This window comes from Euprymna scolopes, chromosome 4, assembly GCF_053919585.1.
Source record: "Euprymna scolopes isolate OS-2025 chromosome 4, ASM5391958v1, whole genome shotgun sequence".
Taxonomy (NCBI): Eukaryota; Metazoa; Mollusca; class Cephalopoda; order Sepiida; family Sepiolidae; genus Euprymna; species Euprymna scolopes.
Genome location: NC_136485.1, coordinates 138,743,776 through 138,762,906, shown reverse-complemented (window position 1 = coordinate 138,762,906; position 19,131 = coordinate 138,743,776). Strand labels below are relative to the sequence as shown.

General features: G+C 33.1%; 1 protein-coding gene across 1 annotated transcript in view; it reads right to left on the bottom strand.

Annotated features, from left to right (window-relative positions):
• LOC145269446 (uncharacterized) overlaps nt 1-18,915 on the bottom strand; it is a 42,682-nt gene extending 23,767 nt beyond the window's left edge. The window contains exons 1-4 of the mRNA XM_080125122.1: nt 18,779-18,915; nt 6,267-6,431; nt 3,447-3,540; nt 169-244 (exon numbers count right to left, since the gene is read on the bottom strand). Of these exons, the coding sequence (XP_079981248.1) occupies nt 169-244; nt 3,447-3,540; nt 6,267-6,378 (282 nt within the window). The 5' untranslated portion in view covers nt 6,379-6,431; nt 18,779-18,915. The remainder of the gene's footprint in view (nt 1-168; nt 245-3,446; nt 3,541-6,266; nt 6,432-18,778) is intronic.
• Between the last annotated feature and the right edge of the window lie 216 nt (nt 18,916-19,131).

The following is a 19,131-nucleotide window of genomic DNA, read 5'->3' as shown; positions in this document are numbered from 1 at the left end:
ATTTTTGGATATATTATTATTTTCGACATGAAAATTAAGTTTGTAATATTGTTTTTGCTTAAAACGATATATTTTTCAAAAGTCGATTCGTCGACTATATCTTAACAAGCACCAAAAATAATGACTATAAAATTTTAATTTACATTAATTAAACAAAATAAAACTTACTTCAAATCCTTTTCCTTTAAATTTGACTTTCTCAAAGAGTTTTGGTAAAATTGCAATTCCTCTTTCACCTGCCAATCTGCACAAATAAAATTGTATAAATCATCATCATTGGTTCAACGTCTGGCATGCGTTGCACAGCTTTTAAAAATTAATTTCCGAACTTATCTCGGGTTTCTTTAGAAATCATTCCTTTAAGTGAAACAAAATTTTGATAGGCAAGACACTCTTCCTGAAACCAACCCAGTGAGGTAACGAGGACCAGTGTTTTTGTTGAAACACTATCTCTAGGTAACCTGCACCCCCCCCCCCCCATAAATGTTGCATTCAATTAAAATAGGTTACAAAAGATTGGACTGGTTTGGCCATGTCATCAGACGGGCTCCTAAAAGAAAAAGCATATATACTAGGATTCAAGGAAAAATGTTTTGGTAAAAAGTCCATGCAAGAGATCCCCAGAGCACTAGACTGATCAGATCTACAATAATGTAGAGCTTCTTTCACTAATGGTGATTTGGTTGTTTTGTTTAATGGCATATCAACCCTTCTTGGGTTATTTAATGCTAATCCAGTAATTTTGACAAAAAATTTGATGCGTCAAGTTCTTTATATCTTAAAACGTCTATTCATAGTGGTTTCTTTGGTTGTTTTATTGAGAAAAATTGTTTTTGTTTATGCGTTTGCAGAACATGAGTTTTGAAAAGGAATGACACAATAACATCAACCTATGATGTTATTTAAGTTAAGAAACCGATATCTTCAGACCGCCTGATGTAGTAGTACCAGATCACAAACGGTGGAAAGGCTGGCAAAACACCAAACAACATGGAAGGATGTTTCTTGATCTGTTGTTACATCCTGGGGATGGCAGTCAGCTCCCTGGGTGTTAGATACAATCAAATAATAGGCACATCCCCTTACACAATAGATTCTTTTATTTTAGCACTATTGGGGCATATTCAAACTGACCTGACATGTGTCGTTAATGGCCAGTGCAAAACTGCTGTGTCTGAATTCAAGCTTCAACTATCGAAAAGAATATGATTTAATTCTCCTCTCTTTCTTCATTGAAAGAGAGAGAAAAAGAGACAGAGAAATGCATAACATTTGAACAGTGTTTCAAATTCGATTGTCAGCAAAAATCTGTACGATGTACATACCCATGACAAAATGTCAATTATCATGTTTCAAAAACCATGTAAATTGATCGTGTGATTTTATTTTTATTAAGAAAATCATTTTTAAGCAATAATTGGGAATTTGTAGGCCTTACAGCATAAATTTCACAAGTTTGGAATTATTGTTGAGTTATATCACTTGTTTTATATTGAGATTTCTTTTATTTTTGTTCCAAATGGTGGCCGAAACAGTTACTCCTCAAATAATCATAAAATTTTATTTTCTCATTTAAAAATCAAACCACTTGATCAATTTATGTGATTTAGAGCATATATTTTTGTTTTGTCATGAATGTGTACATCATACAGATTTTATTTTTAATATTGGAAAAATTTTTGACAAGAACTGAATATTTATTAATTCATATATAATTACAATAGAAAAATATGAACATGAAAAGTAATATGGTTTAGCTTAAACATGAAAAAGTAAAGCACTAGTTGTTAAAACTGGAAAAGAAAAGGATAGGATATTCTAGTAAAAAATAGAATAAATTTATAACTTAAAATATTGCAGCATTAAGAATTGATTATATGTTATGAATTGAATTTAAAAAGAAATTCTTAATGCTGCAATATTTTAAGTTAAAAATTGATTATATTTTTTACTAGAATATCTTGTCCTTTCCTTTTCCAGTTTTAACAACTAGTCCTTTACTTTTCCATGTTTAAGCTTAACCATATTACTTTTCATACTCGCATTTTTCAATTGTAATCCATGATTTTTCCAGGCTTCCAATAAATTCACTTGTTCTTTGTTTAATTTCAGTCTTATTTTTTTTGCCCCATAAACATAACATACACATATGTAATAACAATGTACGGCACTCGTCTGCTTTCAATAAAATCTCCCTAATTATCTCCCTTTCAATCTTTCTGTTTCACTTGTTACTTCTCTTTTCGCAAGAGCCATGAATTGGTAGCAACAGTAGTCGCTGAAGCGACGTGGTTGCTATGGAAACAAGTCATAAAAAACGTTGCTAATCTCCTTAAGTTTTTTTTTATGATTTTGAAGACCAGAAAATTCATCATAACTTTTGTTTTACTGAATGAAAATTGAAAAAAACTTTTCACAATATAGCTGAGAAGGTGATCTATAAACTGTAATAATTGTTTGAAAATTGGTTGAAAAATGAGTGAGCGGTGAAACTTTAAGGCAGTTCTAAATGACTAAAACTGCCACTTAACCATATATGCAAACACTACCATGTTTGAATGATACTTATTGCTAAAATTTCGCAAATTTTTAATTTACTTGAAGTACTTCCTCCCTTTTTTGCGCCTTAGACTACATAAGCCTAATTATCCACCTACCTAAGCCTACATTATCCACCCTTACAATCATCAGCTGCATTTCAAAATTCATGATCATGGGTTAATTAGTTTAGAAGTGCATTATGTATACAGAAATATATAACCATATACACATACCTAACTTTATATAGAGATAAATAACATCAAAGAAAAAATTTGTTTGCAATATTTAATATGTGAAATTCACATCTGGAGAAAATTCTGAAACTGGCTACTACGAATGGTGCAGGGTCTATCAGACCTGTCATATGAAAGCCAACTAAAAGCTTCACCATTTCTCCTTTAGGTGCCAACGATTATGCAGAGATTTCATGTTGGTCTACAATCTCCATGTTGGGCATCATGATATCCCTCGGGACCTATTATTCACTACTGTATCAGAAAGAGGTTTTCATGGACGCTACAAGAAATTATTTCATTGGCGATTTTAACTGAATCGAAAGAGGGGCGCTTTCTCAATTAGGATCCATGAATAGAGTTCAAAGTAAGGTTACAACCAACAACACAAGAATTCATGGTGAATTTGGACAAATGCTGAGATATTGTAATTTTTTACTACTCTTTCCCTACATAGCAATTGAAGCATGATAGTTTTATTTTTTGCTAAATTTTGAATTGTTAATGAAAAATGTATTTTTTTTCAGCACTTTTTAAAAGAAAAAATTGAGACTTAAAATGTTAATATACAATGAAAGGAGGTTAATTTTAAAAGGGAGATAATTTAGCCGTAAACAAATTAAAAATTTATATTGTTCATGTAATGAATCAATTAAATGATTAAAAATGTACCTTTGCGGATCAAGTTTTGGTTGTGGATTTCGCACTACTTTCTTTGCTGCTCCTTTATCGAGTTTGGCACTAAGGTTGGCGTCAAAGGTATTTTCTTTTAAAAAATATAAAATAAAACAAATAAATAAAAACAGTTTGTAATGAAAAAAAAAAAAAAGGTTTACTCTTTGCAAAACAAAATTCACATATATCATATGTGATAGTATGAATGTCCCGTCCCTGCCCAAACCAAAGATCCCCTAATAATGTAAGGAAAATGATTCATTAGCAGAGCAAAATTATAGGAAATGAGAAGAGTAAAAAGATGAAAGGGGGAAAGGCACCTAGATCTTTTTGAACTCTTGAAACAGGAAGACGTCTCTGGATCAGTTGTCAATTTCTGAAGAGTCATCTGGGAATAGCTGATAGGGTTAAGTGTAGTAGAAGTCAGTTTCTATTAATCAGACTAAGACAGAAGACCGGATACATGATTTCCAATTTTGAGTCAATAAATTTAGGAGGCAAAGCTTGTCAGCTCTGAGGCCCTCCGAGAGAGATCGGAAGGGCTTTAGATAGAGAAGTGAACTGATCAACTGACGACAAAGATGCCTCAATAAACAGTTATCAATAAACATTTGGGGGTCCTTTATCACACACACTTAAAGAATAATTGATTTATACACAATGTCTGAAGTTGTGTTTTCTCTTGTGAGTTTTCGTTTACTTATTTTTATTGTAAATCACTGCTAGCACCCTTGGCGATTACCAAGACGACACGGCCATAACAAGATCAAGGAGAGATACATAGCAATGAGCATTACGATCAACGGTCATGAAGAGCTTGTATTATCAATTGGACTTTACTTTTTCATAAAAAAACTAGCAAGTGTGGAAACATGTTAGTTTGAGTTTCACATATAGCAAACACACGGACAATGTACAATACTTTCAGTTTCGAGACAGATATGATTATCACCCCTATTGCATGCTTCAGCCAATAGGTGGCGATATCAACTTTCTCCCCTCACCCGAAGTAGCACGCGACCAGGGACGAAATGCGCCATGCATACCAAATGTGTTTTACACATACAAACCAATTCGGTAATGAAATGAACTTTCGCAAAATTATCCAGCTTTATCGAGGTAAACGAAACATTGCAAAATCATGAACAAACAAACTTGACAATCATGAATTACCTCGGTAACAACTTTAAACAAAATATTTAATCTCAGTTCACACCTGATCGGCAGAGATCAACAACGCGCACGTACACACATATGGTCTCATGTATTTTTCACCACAAGCTATTGTCTGTAAAAATTGTATAAATATTCTTTCTTGTTGAAATAAAGTCTACGGTTGTATATATACATAAACTCAGTATCTATTTTCATTAATTTATGTTATTGAACATACAACACATACTGCAACATAACTCCCGAACAATTTTTTTTTTTTTTTATTCAAATTTTCACCCCAAACAAGGCACAGTGCCACTTTGAAGCAGGGGGGCTACTATCAGGGACTTAATTAGCAGGGTAATTATGAAGGGAGATGAGTAGAAAGATGTTTGTTAACATTACACTTGAACTTCTGCATATCAGTGCAGTTGGGAAAGCAGAATCCCGGAAGGGAGTTCCAAAGACCCGCAATTCTGGGTAAGAAACTATTGGAGTAAAAGGCTTTCTTGCACCTAGGGATCTCTACTGTAAAGGGATGAGACTTAGTAGCTTGTCGGGGGTAGTTACGTCAGGGAGGTACAAATGTTTGCAGTTCGTCAGAGCATTCACCATTAAAGTATTTGTAGAACAGGCAGAGGGATGCAACATCTCGTCGATGGGACAGAGGCTGAAGCCTAGATGACAGTTTAGGACGGCGACTCTCAGGTTGGCGACTCTCTTTTGAACCCTGTCCAGGAGCGAGAGACAAGCAGCAGATGCATCAGCCCAGATGTGGCAACAGTACTCCATATATGGGTGAATGGTGGCCTTATAGAGGTATAGGATACTGTCAGGCGTAAGTAGTTTTCTAGCATGGTAGAGGGAGCCAACCTTCCTTGCAGCAGCCTTGGCAATGCTCTCAATGTATCTATTCCAGTTCATATTCCCTGTAAACGTTAGGCCGAGGAGTTTAAAAGAAGTACTTTCAGGCAATGTGTTCTTGGCCATTGCTATTGGTGGTAGAGAAGGTTTCTTGTAGTTATTGAAGGAAACAAGCTTAGTCTTAGCAGCATTGAATGTGACCATCCATTTTTGTCCCCATTCCACTACAGATTGGAGGTCATCCTCTAGTGTTTCTGCCATTTCCTTGGATATGTGTTCATTTGTTTTTCCCTCATATCTGTTATAGAGAGTGGTGTCATCGGCAAATATACTCATCTCCAAAACAATTTTATCGGGGAGGTCATTTATGAATATCAGGAATAATAGAGGTCCAAGGATAGACCCCTGAGGTACTTCTGCATTTGTGCTAGTGTGAATTGTAAGAGCTAAGAAAAAAAAATTAATTTGTGAAACAGTGTATGTTTTATACATATTAATTAAATTGTGAACAACAAACAGACAGGAATACGACTTTATTATAATAAACTAATGGCAGCTATAAAATTTTCGGGTTCATCAATTGCCGATCAGAAAAGCACTCCGACCTCGTTTTCTACTAAGGATACTTAACTACTTTCGTACGTATCTGTCAGTAAGACAAACCAAGCCTGAGAGCCCACTACCAGCATTCAATCCCCTGGTTTCTCATACATGTTTAATGATGCTGCTTTGATTGACAGGAGATCATTGGTTGAAACAAAGTGTCCAAATATGTATAATAAACTAATAAATCCTTACCGTCATCCGGGTTTTCAGTAGATTCTGCTACATTTTGTACAGCGCCAACATCCTCGTTGACATTCACTTCCTCGCCAAATATGTCTTCCATTTCCAAACCAATAGACTCCATTTTTTCAGCACAAAGTAAATCAGATCCAAGGGTAAACAATGCTATAAAAATAGCTTTAAAAAGATAATAGTATTATTCACTTTTTAAAAAAATTAAAAAATATTTTCAAATTTTATATTAATCTAATATATAAAGTAAAGTTAGTCACTTTATCATTTCTTTATCATGTTAAGAAGAATAAACTGGAATTCAATTAAATTAATTTCAGAAAATATACTGTTTAAATAGGAACAATTTTTTCCATTAATTAACAAAAAAAAACAAAAACAAAAGAGGGATCCTTATTTAGAATTCAATTTAATAATAAAAAAAAGACAAAAAAATCTTTATGATGTACGTACCGTCACAGATGCAGACATCATATTCCAAAAATCACATAAATTGATCAAGTAGTTTAACTTTTATTAAGACAAATTTTATAAGTAAGCAAAAAGGGAATGTCTTGTGTGAGTATCTTGAAAAAACAAAAACAGATAACACCACAATAATTCTAACTTGCAAGATTAGGTTAATTAAGATTAATTTCATATTAATCGCTTTAAATTGTTTAAAAATGATTTTCTTTATAAAAATTATATTACTTGATTAATTTACGTGATTTTCGGAAAATGTCACTTTCGTTCTGTGACTGGTATGCATATCATAAAAGTTTTTTGGGAGTTTTGTATTTTTATTAGGTTTAATGCTAAATAAGACCAAAGAAAAAAGTATACAACTTTGTTATTTCCTTTTGAATGGAATAAAATATTGGGGCGGGAGGAGAAAAAAAAAGGAGGAGCATAGAAGAAAAGCAAAATGAATTACAAAAAAATACATGCTACCGGGTAACACCGAGTCGGCACAGTCGGTTAAATATTATTTGTTAGATCAATAGTTACTTGGACTGGAAACAGCATTTACCAGGGGTGAGTTGAATTGGCTCCATCCACTAATGCATTCATCACAAAGCCTGACCATTTAAATCAACAATTGAGTGATCTATATCCACTCACTGCTCCAACAGCAAACCCAAAACATTTGGGGACCTAGATTGGGTTCCACGTCAGCGTTAACAATCATCAACCAAACTTTTCTTGGTTCACCACATCGCTTTTTGCAACTGATATTGGAATTGGTTGCTCCAATTCTATCTAGAATCTGATACTTACAGAAATCACCATATTAAGGTTGCGAACATTGATAGCGAAAGCGATGCAATGAAGCTAACAAGATTAGAGCTTGGCATGCACAGGTCGTTTGTCCACATTGGTTTTCAATTCACTATAGCCACTTTGCAACACTGGCTAAGTTATACATCATTTTTTTTTTTTATTACACGGTGGTCACCACTTATCAAGGCCCAGAAGCCACTCAGGGATAAGGGTTATTGCATGTTCAGTAATCAATGAGATAGTATCGTAGTAATCATTAGTATTGGAAATTTGAGTGGGGAAAATTAATGACAGTAGTTTCAGCTAGACAGGTGTTTTTTTGTGAAAGATTGGCAAGGGGGGGGACCAGAGATTGGAGCTCAGACGAGCATTTGCCATGGAAATAATGAAAAAACAAAGACAGGCTCGCAACGTCTCTTTTGTGGGAGAGAGGCTGCAGGGAAGAGAAAAGGGCATCCCCCACTAAGCTACAAAGTCTATTTTGTACTCTGTCAAGGCAGGATAGGTTACTTTTAGCAGCTCCTGCCCAGATGTGGCAGCAGTACTCCATCCTTGGATGTATTTGGCTTTAATACAGATAGAGAATTGCATCAGTAGTGAGATATCTTCTGGAGCGGTAGAAGGATCCTACCATATTTCTAACGACCTTGGCAACAGACCTGATGTACGTGTTCCATTTCAGATCAGGAGTAAAGGTTAAACCCAGAAGCTTGTTAAAATATGGAGCCTCCCCAAGACAAGAGCCATCCATTTCAATTGATGCCAGATGGGGATCAGAGCGTTGATGATGTAAAGATAGAAGCTTGGTTTGGGATGCATTAAAAGTAACCAGCCACCTCTTCCCCCATTGTACCACGCACTCAAGATCAGAGGAGAGAGAATTAGAGAAAACTTTGTCATTTACAGCCTTTGATGTGTTGCCATAGATGGTCGTGTCATCAGCATAAATGTCAATGAATGATTTAAGTATGTGTTTTGGGAGATCATTGATGTAGATCAGGAAGAGAGTCCGGCCCAGGATGGACCCTTGAGGGACTCCAGCATTAATACTGTGGGCCTCTGATTTCTGCCCATCAACCACTACTCTTATGAGCCTATCGGAGAGAAATGATTTAATGATTGAGAAAACATTTCCAGTGATACCGTAGCTGGAAATCTTGTGAAGTAGACCCTTATGCCATGCCTTATGGAAGGCCTTTGATATGTCAAGAGCAATTGCCCTGGAAAGGAAGCCTTTGTCAAGATATTCACTAATCCTATGAGATATAACCGTTAGCACATCTGCTGTAGTTCTTGCAGAGCGGAAACCATATTGCATGTCACTGAGAAGGTTGTTTCTGCTGAGGTGGTTGACTACTTCTTTATTTAATATGGATTCCAACAACTTACTCATGACACACAGGAGACTTATTGGTCTGTACTGAGAGGGAGATGACTTTTCGCCTGAATTCTTAAATACTGGGCATACTAATGAGGTTTTCCAGGGTGTTGGAAAGCACTTCTTAAGGTAACGCTTAATCAGGTTTGTAAGTATGGAGGCAAGTTCTGGTTGGAGCTTTTCAGCACTATAACTGGAATGCCGTCAAGGCCAGTTGCTTTACTGGAATCAAGGTTCTTGATTAGTTTGGCGACCTCGCGCACAGATATTTGTATGTTGCATAGCGTGTTATCTGTTATAGGAGGAAATATGAGGAGTTGATGGTCTTCGTCGCTTAGGGTAGAATTAGCTGCAAAGTTCTTGGCAAATAGTCTGGCCTTGTCTGATGCTGACAAGACGACCTCAGGTCCGTTGATGATGGTTGGAATAGAACGCACGCTTCTGTTCAGGATCCTGTTTGCTATTTGCCAAAACTGGTGGGAACCAAGCCGCTGCTCAGCTACTTTGGATTTAACGGACTGAGCATATAGCTCTCTTGCATTTTTTCTTACTCTTTTACAGTGGTTGCTGGCAGTCCTGAAAGCAGCTTTAGTCTCAGTACATCTATTACGTTGGTAGCTATGGAAAAAGTGATTTCTGTGCACTATGGCAGCAGCACATTCTGGGGAGAACCATGGCTGGCTGTTAGGTTTTTGGATGGTATGAATCAGTCTATGCCTACAATTAATCATTCGGTCAGGTCTTATACTAGTAATACACACGGACGAAAAAACGCTTTGGATAATCACAGATTTCAAGGTAGTTCTACTAAAATAGCCATATTTTTTAAACCAAAGCACTTCAAGTCTTCAAATTACTACTGTTTTGTTCGGAAATGAATATACTTTCAAATGAATTAATAAATATGAATGTACATTATATATTTTAAGAGTTTTAAGCAAATAAAGTGATAAAAATGTGAACGTCATAAAATGGCGTTTTCGGTAAGGTTTTGTAATGACCCCCCCCCCTGTTTTCTAAAGGTCCGTACCGTGATTGTATGAAGAATTTCGTCATGAAATTTGGGAACCAATCAGTAGAGGTGTTAATCTTAATACTGTCAAGTGTCCGAAATATTTTTGAATATTTCTTTTTTTGTTGTGTTAAAAATAAGACTTTAATATGACTAGTATCGAACATTTTGAAAAAAAAATTCTTCGGACACCCAGTAGTAAGTAAATCAATCTTTTTACTATCTTTATCAATTAAAAGTATTATTTTATGTTGAGTAGGACCGCGGTAATTGATAATTTAAAAGGACCTACCCCCCAAAAAAATTGTTTCTATTTCTCGAATTTGGTCAAATGAAGTTAGTATTACTAGCAGCAGCAGCAGCTCCAGCCTGTAGAATCAGCCATAGCACAGCACAGTGTATAAACAACACGCGTTCTTTAATTTTTATTCAAGAACGAATTAAGAAAAACAGGAAAATATGAATATAAATGTTCTTATATGTTTAATTAGAGCTATTTTGTTATCAGAATAACATTAGTTTAGAACTATTCGGTTTTCAGAATGTATAATAACAACAATCCCAACCAATTCGGCATTATGAATCTGTAGCAGTGTCAGAATCTTTGGGAAAATCGCCATTGCAAATTTGACACCCCTAAGACAAAACTGCTAATAAAATATAAAAAAATCGTAATTTCTGTTTTTAAAGTGGGTTTTTTATTTTATTTATGGAATATACTTCCAAAATAAACTATTAAAGTTGTTTCAAACATAATAAAAATATTATTTCTTATTTGTTAAAAAACCGTGTTGACAAAATATCCGCTCGCGGTGATTGAATACACGGACATTCATTGAATCTGTTGCAATTTCTCACATTTCTCGTCAAATTTAAAAACATGGTTAAAAAAACAAAATAAACTTTTGTAGATTGCATGCACTTTTATTCTTTAAATTAGTTTTGAACAGCGAATTAAAACAATGTTTTACTGCGAACAGCCACAAATGTTTTTTTTTCAAAATCAAAATAAGTATCAAAATCTCGTTTATACGTAGATTCGAAAAAGTTGTCAAAAAACAAATATATAACAAATAAATGTTATCAAAGGCAAGATAAGTTACTTTTCTACCTAACTGGATAATTTTCTACTGTTTTTATTTAATGTAACATGTTTATTCAGCTCGAAAAACATACAGTGTTTACCGATGTATTGGAAAATTAAAAATGGCGCCCGGCCCGACTCTCTTTGACACGGTAAGTTTGAGAAAAGGAGTTAAAAATAAAAAAACTATACAAAATACTGTTAAAAACTCACCGAATATATGTCAGCCTATGTCACATGCCACGGTAACATATATTGAGCGAGTTTCTAGCAGTATTTTGTCTACTTTTTTATTTTTAACTCTTTTCCACAAACTTACCATTTCAAGAGTCGGGCGCCATTTTAAATTTTCCAAAATATCGGTAAACACTGTTTTCAAGCTGAATAAACATGTTACATTAAATAAAAACACTAAAAAATTATTCAGTTATGTAGAAAAGTAACTTGCTTTTGATAACATTTATTTGTTATATATTTGTTTTTTGACAACTTTTTCGAATCTATGTGTATAGTAATACAAACCCTCAAAATCTATATCAATATTCTTGAAATTTTAAAAGAAAACACATCAAACTACAATTAGGAAGCTTTTTATTTCGTTATTTTTTTTTCTACTTATTAAGCGAAAGATATTTTTACAACCTGCTCCAGCATAGTATAAACGGCCTATAGAATTAACACCTTCAACCTCGAAAATAGAAATCAACAAATTTATGGAATTTTCTTTGAAATTTCGCAACGCAGTTTCTTATTAAATTAAAACTAAATATAACATTTGCTGACTTATTTACCTGTCGAATACACACACATATATATATATATATATATATCTTTCTGTAAAATATTTATTTGAAATGGAAATAGCATTTTGCAGTTAGGACAACAAAACAAAAATGAAGTAACGGTTCGTATTCCTAAAACACTCTTTAACCCTAACAATAACACTAAGTTCGAGTGGCAAGCCCCCCCCAAATAAAATACCTTTGTAAGCCACATACAAGCATCTAAAACAAACAAACAAAAAATAGATCCTTCCTTAAAGAAAAATACACATGAAAATAAATTGGTTAACTGTCCTAAAATGCTAGAATGGCCAGGAAATGGTGAATTATTTTACATTAAATTTTTGTGAAACTAACCGCTCCCCCCTCTAATATTGTTTTTGTTAGCTTTGTCTCTGTCAAGTTTTCAGTATGTTCACACATAATTTTCCTTAGCCCCTACAATTAATTCAAAGTCCGAATGGCAACCCTCCCCATATTCTCATTGCATAGAAACCCTCTTAAAACTACACACAATCATCTTAAAAAAAAAAAATAAAATAAAAAAAACAGTTAACTGCCCTAAAATGCTAGAATGACCTATATTAGGAAATTATTTTACATTCAATTCTAAAATAATTTGTTTATCTTTCATTAAAGTTTTTCATGGCATTTTATACATAATTTCCTAAAAAGGTAGAATCACATTTTGGAGGGGTGGTCAGAAGGAGTTGAGTGGGGTTAAACAGAAGGTGTTAATCTACAATAATACCAAAGAAATATTGCAATATATTCATTTTTAAATGGTCTTATGTTTAGATTTAAGTTTTTGTACATAAAGCACATTATAATTCAACTTTGAGTTCTCCAACTTCTTTTCTGTTTATGGATACATGGCATTTTTAAGGAATTGCTGCATATTTATGCACATTTACTGCAGATTATTTCGAAACCATAAACTTTGGGAGATTTTCAGTTGCATATTCTGATTCCTTGTACAAAAATACACTTATATGGTAAATTTCATTTCTTAGTCTTGTGTTTTAACAAAGATATGACATTTTTACTGAAAAAGTAGTGTAAAAAATGTGACGAAACGCATATGGTATATGGTATATAAGGGAAAAATATCCAAACGTGTGAGGCACAAAAATAGCCATAACTTCCTTAATTTGTATCAGATTTTAAAAATTTAAAAAGATTCTTTCTTAGCTCATCAAGCTCTTTCTATGCATACCAATATTGAAATATTTCAAGCTATTTCAATTTTTTCATGTGTATTGCTACTTATACTATAGAGGACACATCCTTTTTAAACATGGAATGCAGAGGTAGATCAGATATGAATGTATGGAAGCTATCCCAGTCAGCCATAGAGTATCGATATACAGTACGGGGGAGAAGTACGTCTGAAGACTTATTACATTTCATTTTTATCTTAACTGATACAACGGAGTGGTCGGAGGATCCCAGAGGAGATAGAACGGAACATGAACATAGCTCAGGGGAAGTTGTGAGAAAAAGGTCAAGAAGGCTTGCATACTGACCGGTAGTATCGGGCACACAGGTGGGTTCGTGAACAATCTGAGTTAGGTCATAGGCAATGGCAAACTCCTAACAGAACCTCCCCTCGTCATCGGTTTTATTTGAGTGGGTCAGCCATTCCACATTATGGACACTGAAGTCATCCGAATGTGAATGTTAGCCGAAGGATGAGCAGACAGTATGTGGTCAATTTTCTCAGATATACTCTTAAATATAGTAATCCCACTGTTGTGGGGGCGATAGAGGGCAAATATAAATGCAGTGGTGTAAGCTAGTGCAACCCGGAAGTAAATATAAGGTAAATTAGGGTCTTCTCTGGAGAAATCGCTAGCACATGGAAAGCCATCTTTAATGTAGGCACACACTCCATGCCCATGGCGATCTTGGGGGTCAGATTTAGATGTTAAGTTAGAGTATCCGTTAATTATGAACTCATCTTGGGAAGTGGTCGGCCCTATGCCAATTTCACTTAGAAAGAATATGTCCGGTTTCGTCTCCTGTAATTGTGTTTCAACCTCTGGAAGGTTGGAACATAGACCCCTGATGTTGGAGAAGGAGACATGGTAGTAGGGGTCTACATTGGAGGATGGGGTTCTAGATTTATTCGTGTTTTTTTTTCTGGAGATTTGTCATGTTAAGGTTTGGGATTTATGGAACAGGTCAATAGACTTGGTTGGAGCAGGACAGAGAGGGAAAGTAAGAGAGGAAAAGACAAGAATTTTTTTTTTTTTTTTTTGCAGCACATGATAAGGTAAAGCCGTAACAATTACCCACTAGTATGGCATCGAGAGGCCCTACCAGAAACTACTGCATGGTCCAGAATGTAACAATTCATCTAAAAAAACATAGTGTTTACTGATGTATTGGAAAATTTAAAATGGTGCCTAACTCTCTCTTTAAGACGTTAAGTTTGGGAAAAGGAGTTATAAATAAAAAACTAGACAAAATACTGTTAAAAACTCGCTCAATATATGTTACCATAACATGGGCTGACATATATTCGGTGGGTTTTTAACAGTATTTTGCATATTTTTTATTTTTAACTCCTTTTCCCAAACTTACTGTCTCAAAGAGAGACGCCATTTTAAATTTTCCAATACATCGGTAAACACTGTATGTTTTTCGCTCTGAATAAACATATTACATTAAATAAAAACAGTAGAAAATTATCCAGTTAGGTAGAAAAGTAACTTATCTTACCTTTGATAACATTTATTTGTTATATATTTGTTTTTGGACAACTTTTTCGAATTTATGTGTACAGTAATAAAAATAATAGAGGTCTTAATGTCGTGAAAACTTTTTTAAATGCAATGGTGCTAATGCAGAGAGTGATCCGCGCTATTTTTCAAACCATGTTTAATTAAAGTTTTATGATATGTTTTTTTTATTCAATTGTAAGGTTAAAGTACAGAATAGGTACAAAAAAACCTCCTCTCCCCATGTTAAGAATGGCTTTTTAAATAATAACGTTATTATTTCAGCACGGATCACTCGGTAATCATGAAGAAAGAGAGAGCCTGTTTCCTCTGTTTGCCTATAGGTGGCGTTAATGTCTGTCCACCCAGTTACGGAAGCACAAAATGTATATAATGGCACCGTTGAAATAAAAATAAATGTTTTTGTTATATTTTAATTTTAAACATGTTTTTTTTTTTGTTTTTTTACAAACATATTTAAGTTTTTTGTTTTTTTCAAACATACGTTTTTTTTTTGTTTTGTTTTTGCAATCATTTACGTTTTGTTGCTGGTTTATTTTCAAACATTTACGTTTTTTTTTGTTTTAATTTTAATTTTTTTTTTTTTGCAAGCATAAATCAAATGTTTTTGCTATATTTTTCTTTTAAACATATTTATGGGTACAACCGTTTTTCCGCGAGTATTTTTTACGTTCTTATAATAACAAAATCAACGTTTTTTCTTTTATCATTTTTTTATGGACCCCACCCCTTTTTTCTTAATTTTTTTTATTTTACCTTTTCCGCGAGTATTTATATATATATTTGAAAAAGGATATTGTAAAATCTGAATCTTACTTGAAACTACTATCAAAAAATAGCGCGGTACAATAAGTGCATAAGCAAACTTTTCTAAAAGAAAAATATTTCAAAAATGAATTTAGGAAAACTCGTCCCGGGAAAACTCGTCTCCGGAAAACTTGTCTCCGGAAAACTCGTCTCCGGAAAACTCGTCCCCTTTCGCTAGGTAGGAAAACTGGTCCCTTATTGAATAAATATCGATTGAAAACACATTTTATGATCGTTCTTGAAGGAGATATTGTTTTTTAAAATAAACTATAGCCCCCCCCATAATATTTTTAAAAAAATATTTTTACTTGTTTAATGTTTGTTTTTTTTTTTTTTTAAATAAAATCGATTTTCTAAGTGTCCGTTTTCTACCTAACTGGATAAGTTCTTAGTGGTTTAACTTATTTTAAAGCGTTTATTATGTTCATACAAAGTTAATTACAAATTTTTTTTTGTTCTTATTTTAACGATGCTTTTTGGAGTCATAAAAACAATAAAAAAAAAAAACCCAAAAATTAAAAAACAGGGAGCGATTCGATTCTTCGTTACGCTTTTGGTTTTGTTTTTTAATTATGATAGTTTTTTGTTGTTATGTTTTTGTTTTCTGTCATACAACATGCACTCATGCGTTATTTAAAATTATGATTTTATCAATTATCAACATTTATTGTCGTCCTGTCAAATTTTGCAAAAATTAACTAATAAATTAAAAACGAAATATTTTTTTGGCGCGAGAGATGCCATGTGTTAACAATCTCTCGTTAACTCATTTTTAATTTTTTAAATTTTTACTTCAAAATTCTAAAATCAATAAGAAAGAGAGAAAGTAATCACTAAATAAATTTATTCATCAATTTTATTGAAAACTCCGCTATCGTTTATCAAGAATCTTTTTAATTTCATTTTTTGTTGGTTGCTTTTCGAAGGGAGATATAGGTTTTATCCCCCTCTCTCTCTAAATTATATTTTAAAAAATATTAAAATTTATTATTTTCTTTTTAAAACCAAATCTCGCTCAGTAATTTCTATTTTTTAGCGATTATCAAGACCCCCTAAGATGTGATATACCGGGCATTATTTCTCGTTCTCCCGTAACACTCGTTTTTTTTTTGTTTGTTTTCTGTTTTTTTTTTTCTTTACCAAATAAACGATTCCAAATAAATTAAATAAACAACATAGTCGGTGAGGTAGAAAAATCGATTTTACCCTTTTATAAACAACAGTATATAAGTAAATATTTTTTATATCAATACTAAAAAAAAATATGCGGTCTCGTTTATGAACATAATAAACGCTTTTATTAAAAACACAAAAAAAAACATTAAACAAGTAAAAATATTATTAAAAAAATATTAGGGGGGGGCTATAGTTTATTTTAAAAAACAATATATCCTTCAAGAACGATCATAAAATGTGTTTTCAATCGATATTTATTCAATAAGGGACCAGTTTTCCTACCTAGCAAAAGGGGACGAGTTTTCCGGAGACGAGTTTTCCGGAGACGAGTTTTCCGGAGACGAGTTTTCCCGAGACGAGTTTTCCCGAGACGAGTTTTCCCGGCACCTTCAAAAATATTTACTTCATGCCTGCAAAAAAAAAAAAAAAAAAAAAAAAAAAAAAAAAAACGTAAATGTTTGAAAAAATAAAACTTAAATGTTTACAAAAACAAAAACAAAAAAAAAACGTAAATATGTTTGAAAAAAACAAAAACAAACAAACTTAAATATGTTTGCAAAAAAAAAACAAACAAAAAAAAACATGTTTAAAAGTAAACATTTATTTTTATTTCAACGGTGCCATTATATACATTTTGTGCTTCCGTAACTGGGTGGACAGACATTAACGCCACCTATAGTCAAACGGAGGAAACAGGCTCTCTCTTTCTTCACGATTACCGATCACTCTTTGCATGAGTACCAATGCAATTTATGTTCAAAATAGACCGAATACCCCTACAAATCAACTTTTTAAAGGAAAGTGGTTTGTATTACAATCCACAGAGGTACGAAAAAGTTGTCAAAAAAAAAATAAATAAATAAAATAACAAATGCGATAAAAAGGTAAAAGAAATTACTTTTCTACCTCACGGGATAAGTTTTTAGTGCTTTTATTTAATGTAAAATGTTTATTCCGTTCGAAAAACAAGTAATATTGAGCGCTACTGAAGAACAAGAAAAAATTCCGTGATGTCTTTGAAATCTCGATAATCACTTCAAAATAAGAAATAAAACAAAATGGTGGTAGAAACTCATCCAATAAATGTTACCGTGACATTATAAACCATTTTGCTTTCTTTCTTTCCATTTTTTAAGTGATTATAGAGACTTCAGAGATATAAAGCGACATCATGGCCAGTTTTTTCGGCGCTTATATAGTTTAGTCAAGGCATTAAAAAAAATGAAAATATTGAAACAAGAAGTTCTCTGAAAAAAAAAAAAAATTTCACTTAATTTCATCAAGTAGTTTTTATTTTACAGCGGAAAAAAAAAAAAAACACTTTGTTATGATACCGAGCAAAAGGTTCGATTTTTAGGAAGAAAAGCTAGTAATAAAGATGGGGAGGGAGTGTCTGCGCTTTAACTGGAGTTATCTCCCCGTGGCGTTCTCAGCAAATTTCGTAATGGCTAACTTCAACGCGCTCTCATAAAAAACGTGTTTTTCTGCCGTAAAATAAAAACTACTTGATCAAATTAAATGAAATTTTTTTCTGAGATCTTCATTTCAAAACGGATACGTACAATATAACCATTTTTCGATATTTTCATTTTTTTCATGTCTTGACTAAACTGTACAGATACCTTTTTTTCTTGTTCTCTAGTAACGTTGTTTTTTTTTACCGAATAAACATTTTACATTAAACAAAAACACTAAAAACTCATTTACGTAGAACAACTTATCTTGCTTTTGATTATGTTTAGTTTGGAATATATTTGTTTTTTTACAACTTTTTCGTACCTCTGTGGATTGTAATACAAACCCGGAAAGTCTTAAGTTGGTACTCTAGTGGAGTGCACACTGACCGGAAAATCAACATGTGCATACAGCATACATACAGCGTTTAAAATTATATTCCAGCAACACTTATGCATACCAGCCTCTTCGGCAACCAGAACGATCTGCGAAAAGCGAACAGATTTATTGAAATTTATCTGGAAATTAACGTAATAGCCTTGATCTTGAATTGATTAAACGTTTTCGTAAATCGTTGAGTTTTCAGAATAGCTAACAACGCAAACAAGGAGCGAAAGATAAATATTAAAATTTCGGGAGGCTCTCAACTTTTCTTTAACAACTTTTTTTAATTGCATAGAATAATGTCAAAAACGAATATGGAACGCTAAAAACGTACCAAGCAAGCAAGCGAATTTGAGGTTTTTAGATGTAAAGTTAAAATCGATAAGTATTAATACAAATTAAAATAATAATAATAAAAAAAACTAACTTTGTTGGATTTTGTTGAGGAGGTACGCGAATATTCACGATCGTGTGCGATTTTATGTTTACGCGGTAAAAATTCGAATATGGCGTTCAGAGTGATCTCCCTTGACCCTCGGCAGGCAGCACATGCTTTTTTATTTGTTTATTTCAAACACGATTTATCTTCAGTGATTGAAATTAACCTACGCTATTTAACACAATAAAACTTGAATAAATGTAAATGATATCGTAATAACTTTCAAAAGAAGGTACATAAAATAAACCCTTGATGATACGAAAATAATGATACTAATCACATTTAATTTTCACAGCAAGATTTGAAAGCCAGTTCAAATGCATATGTATATATATATATAT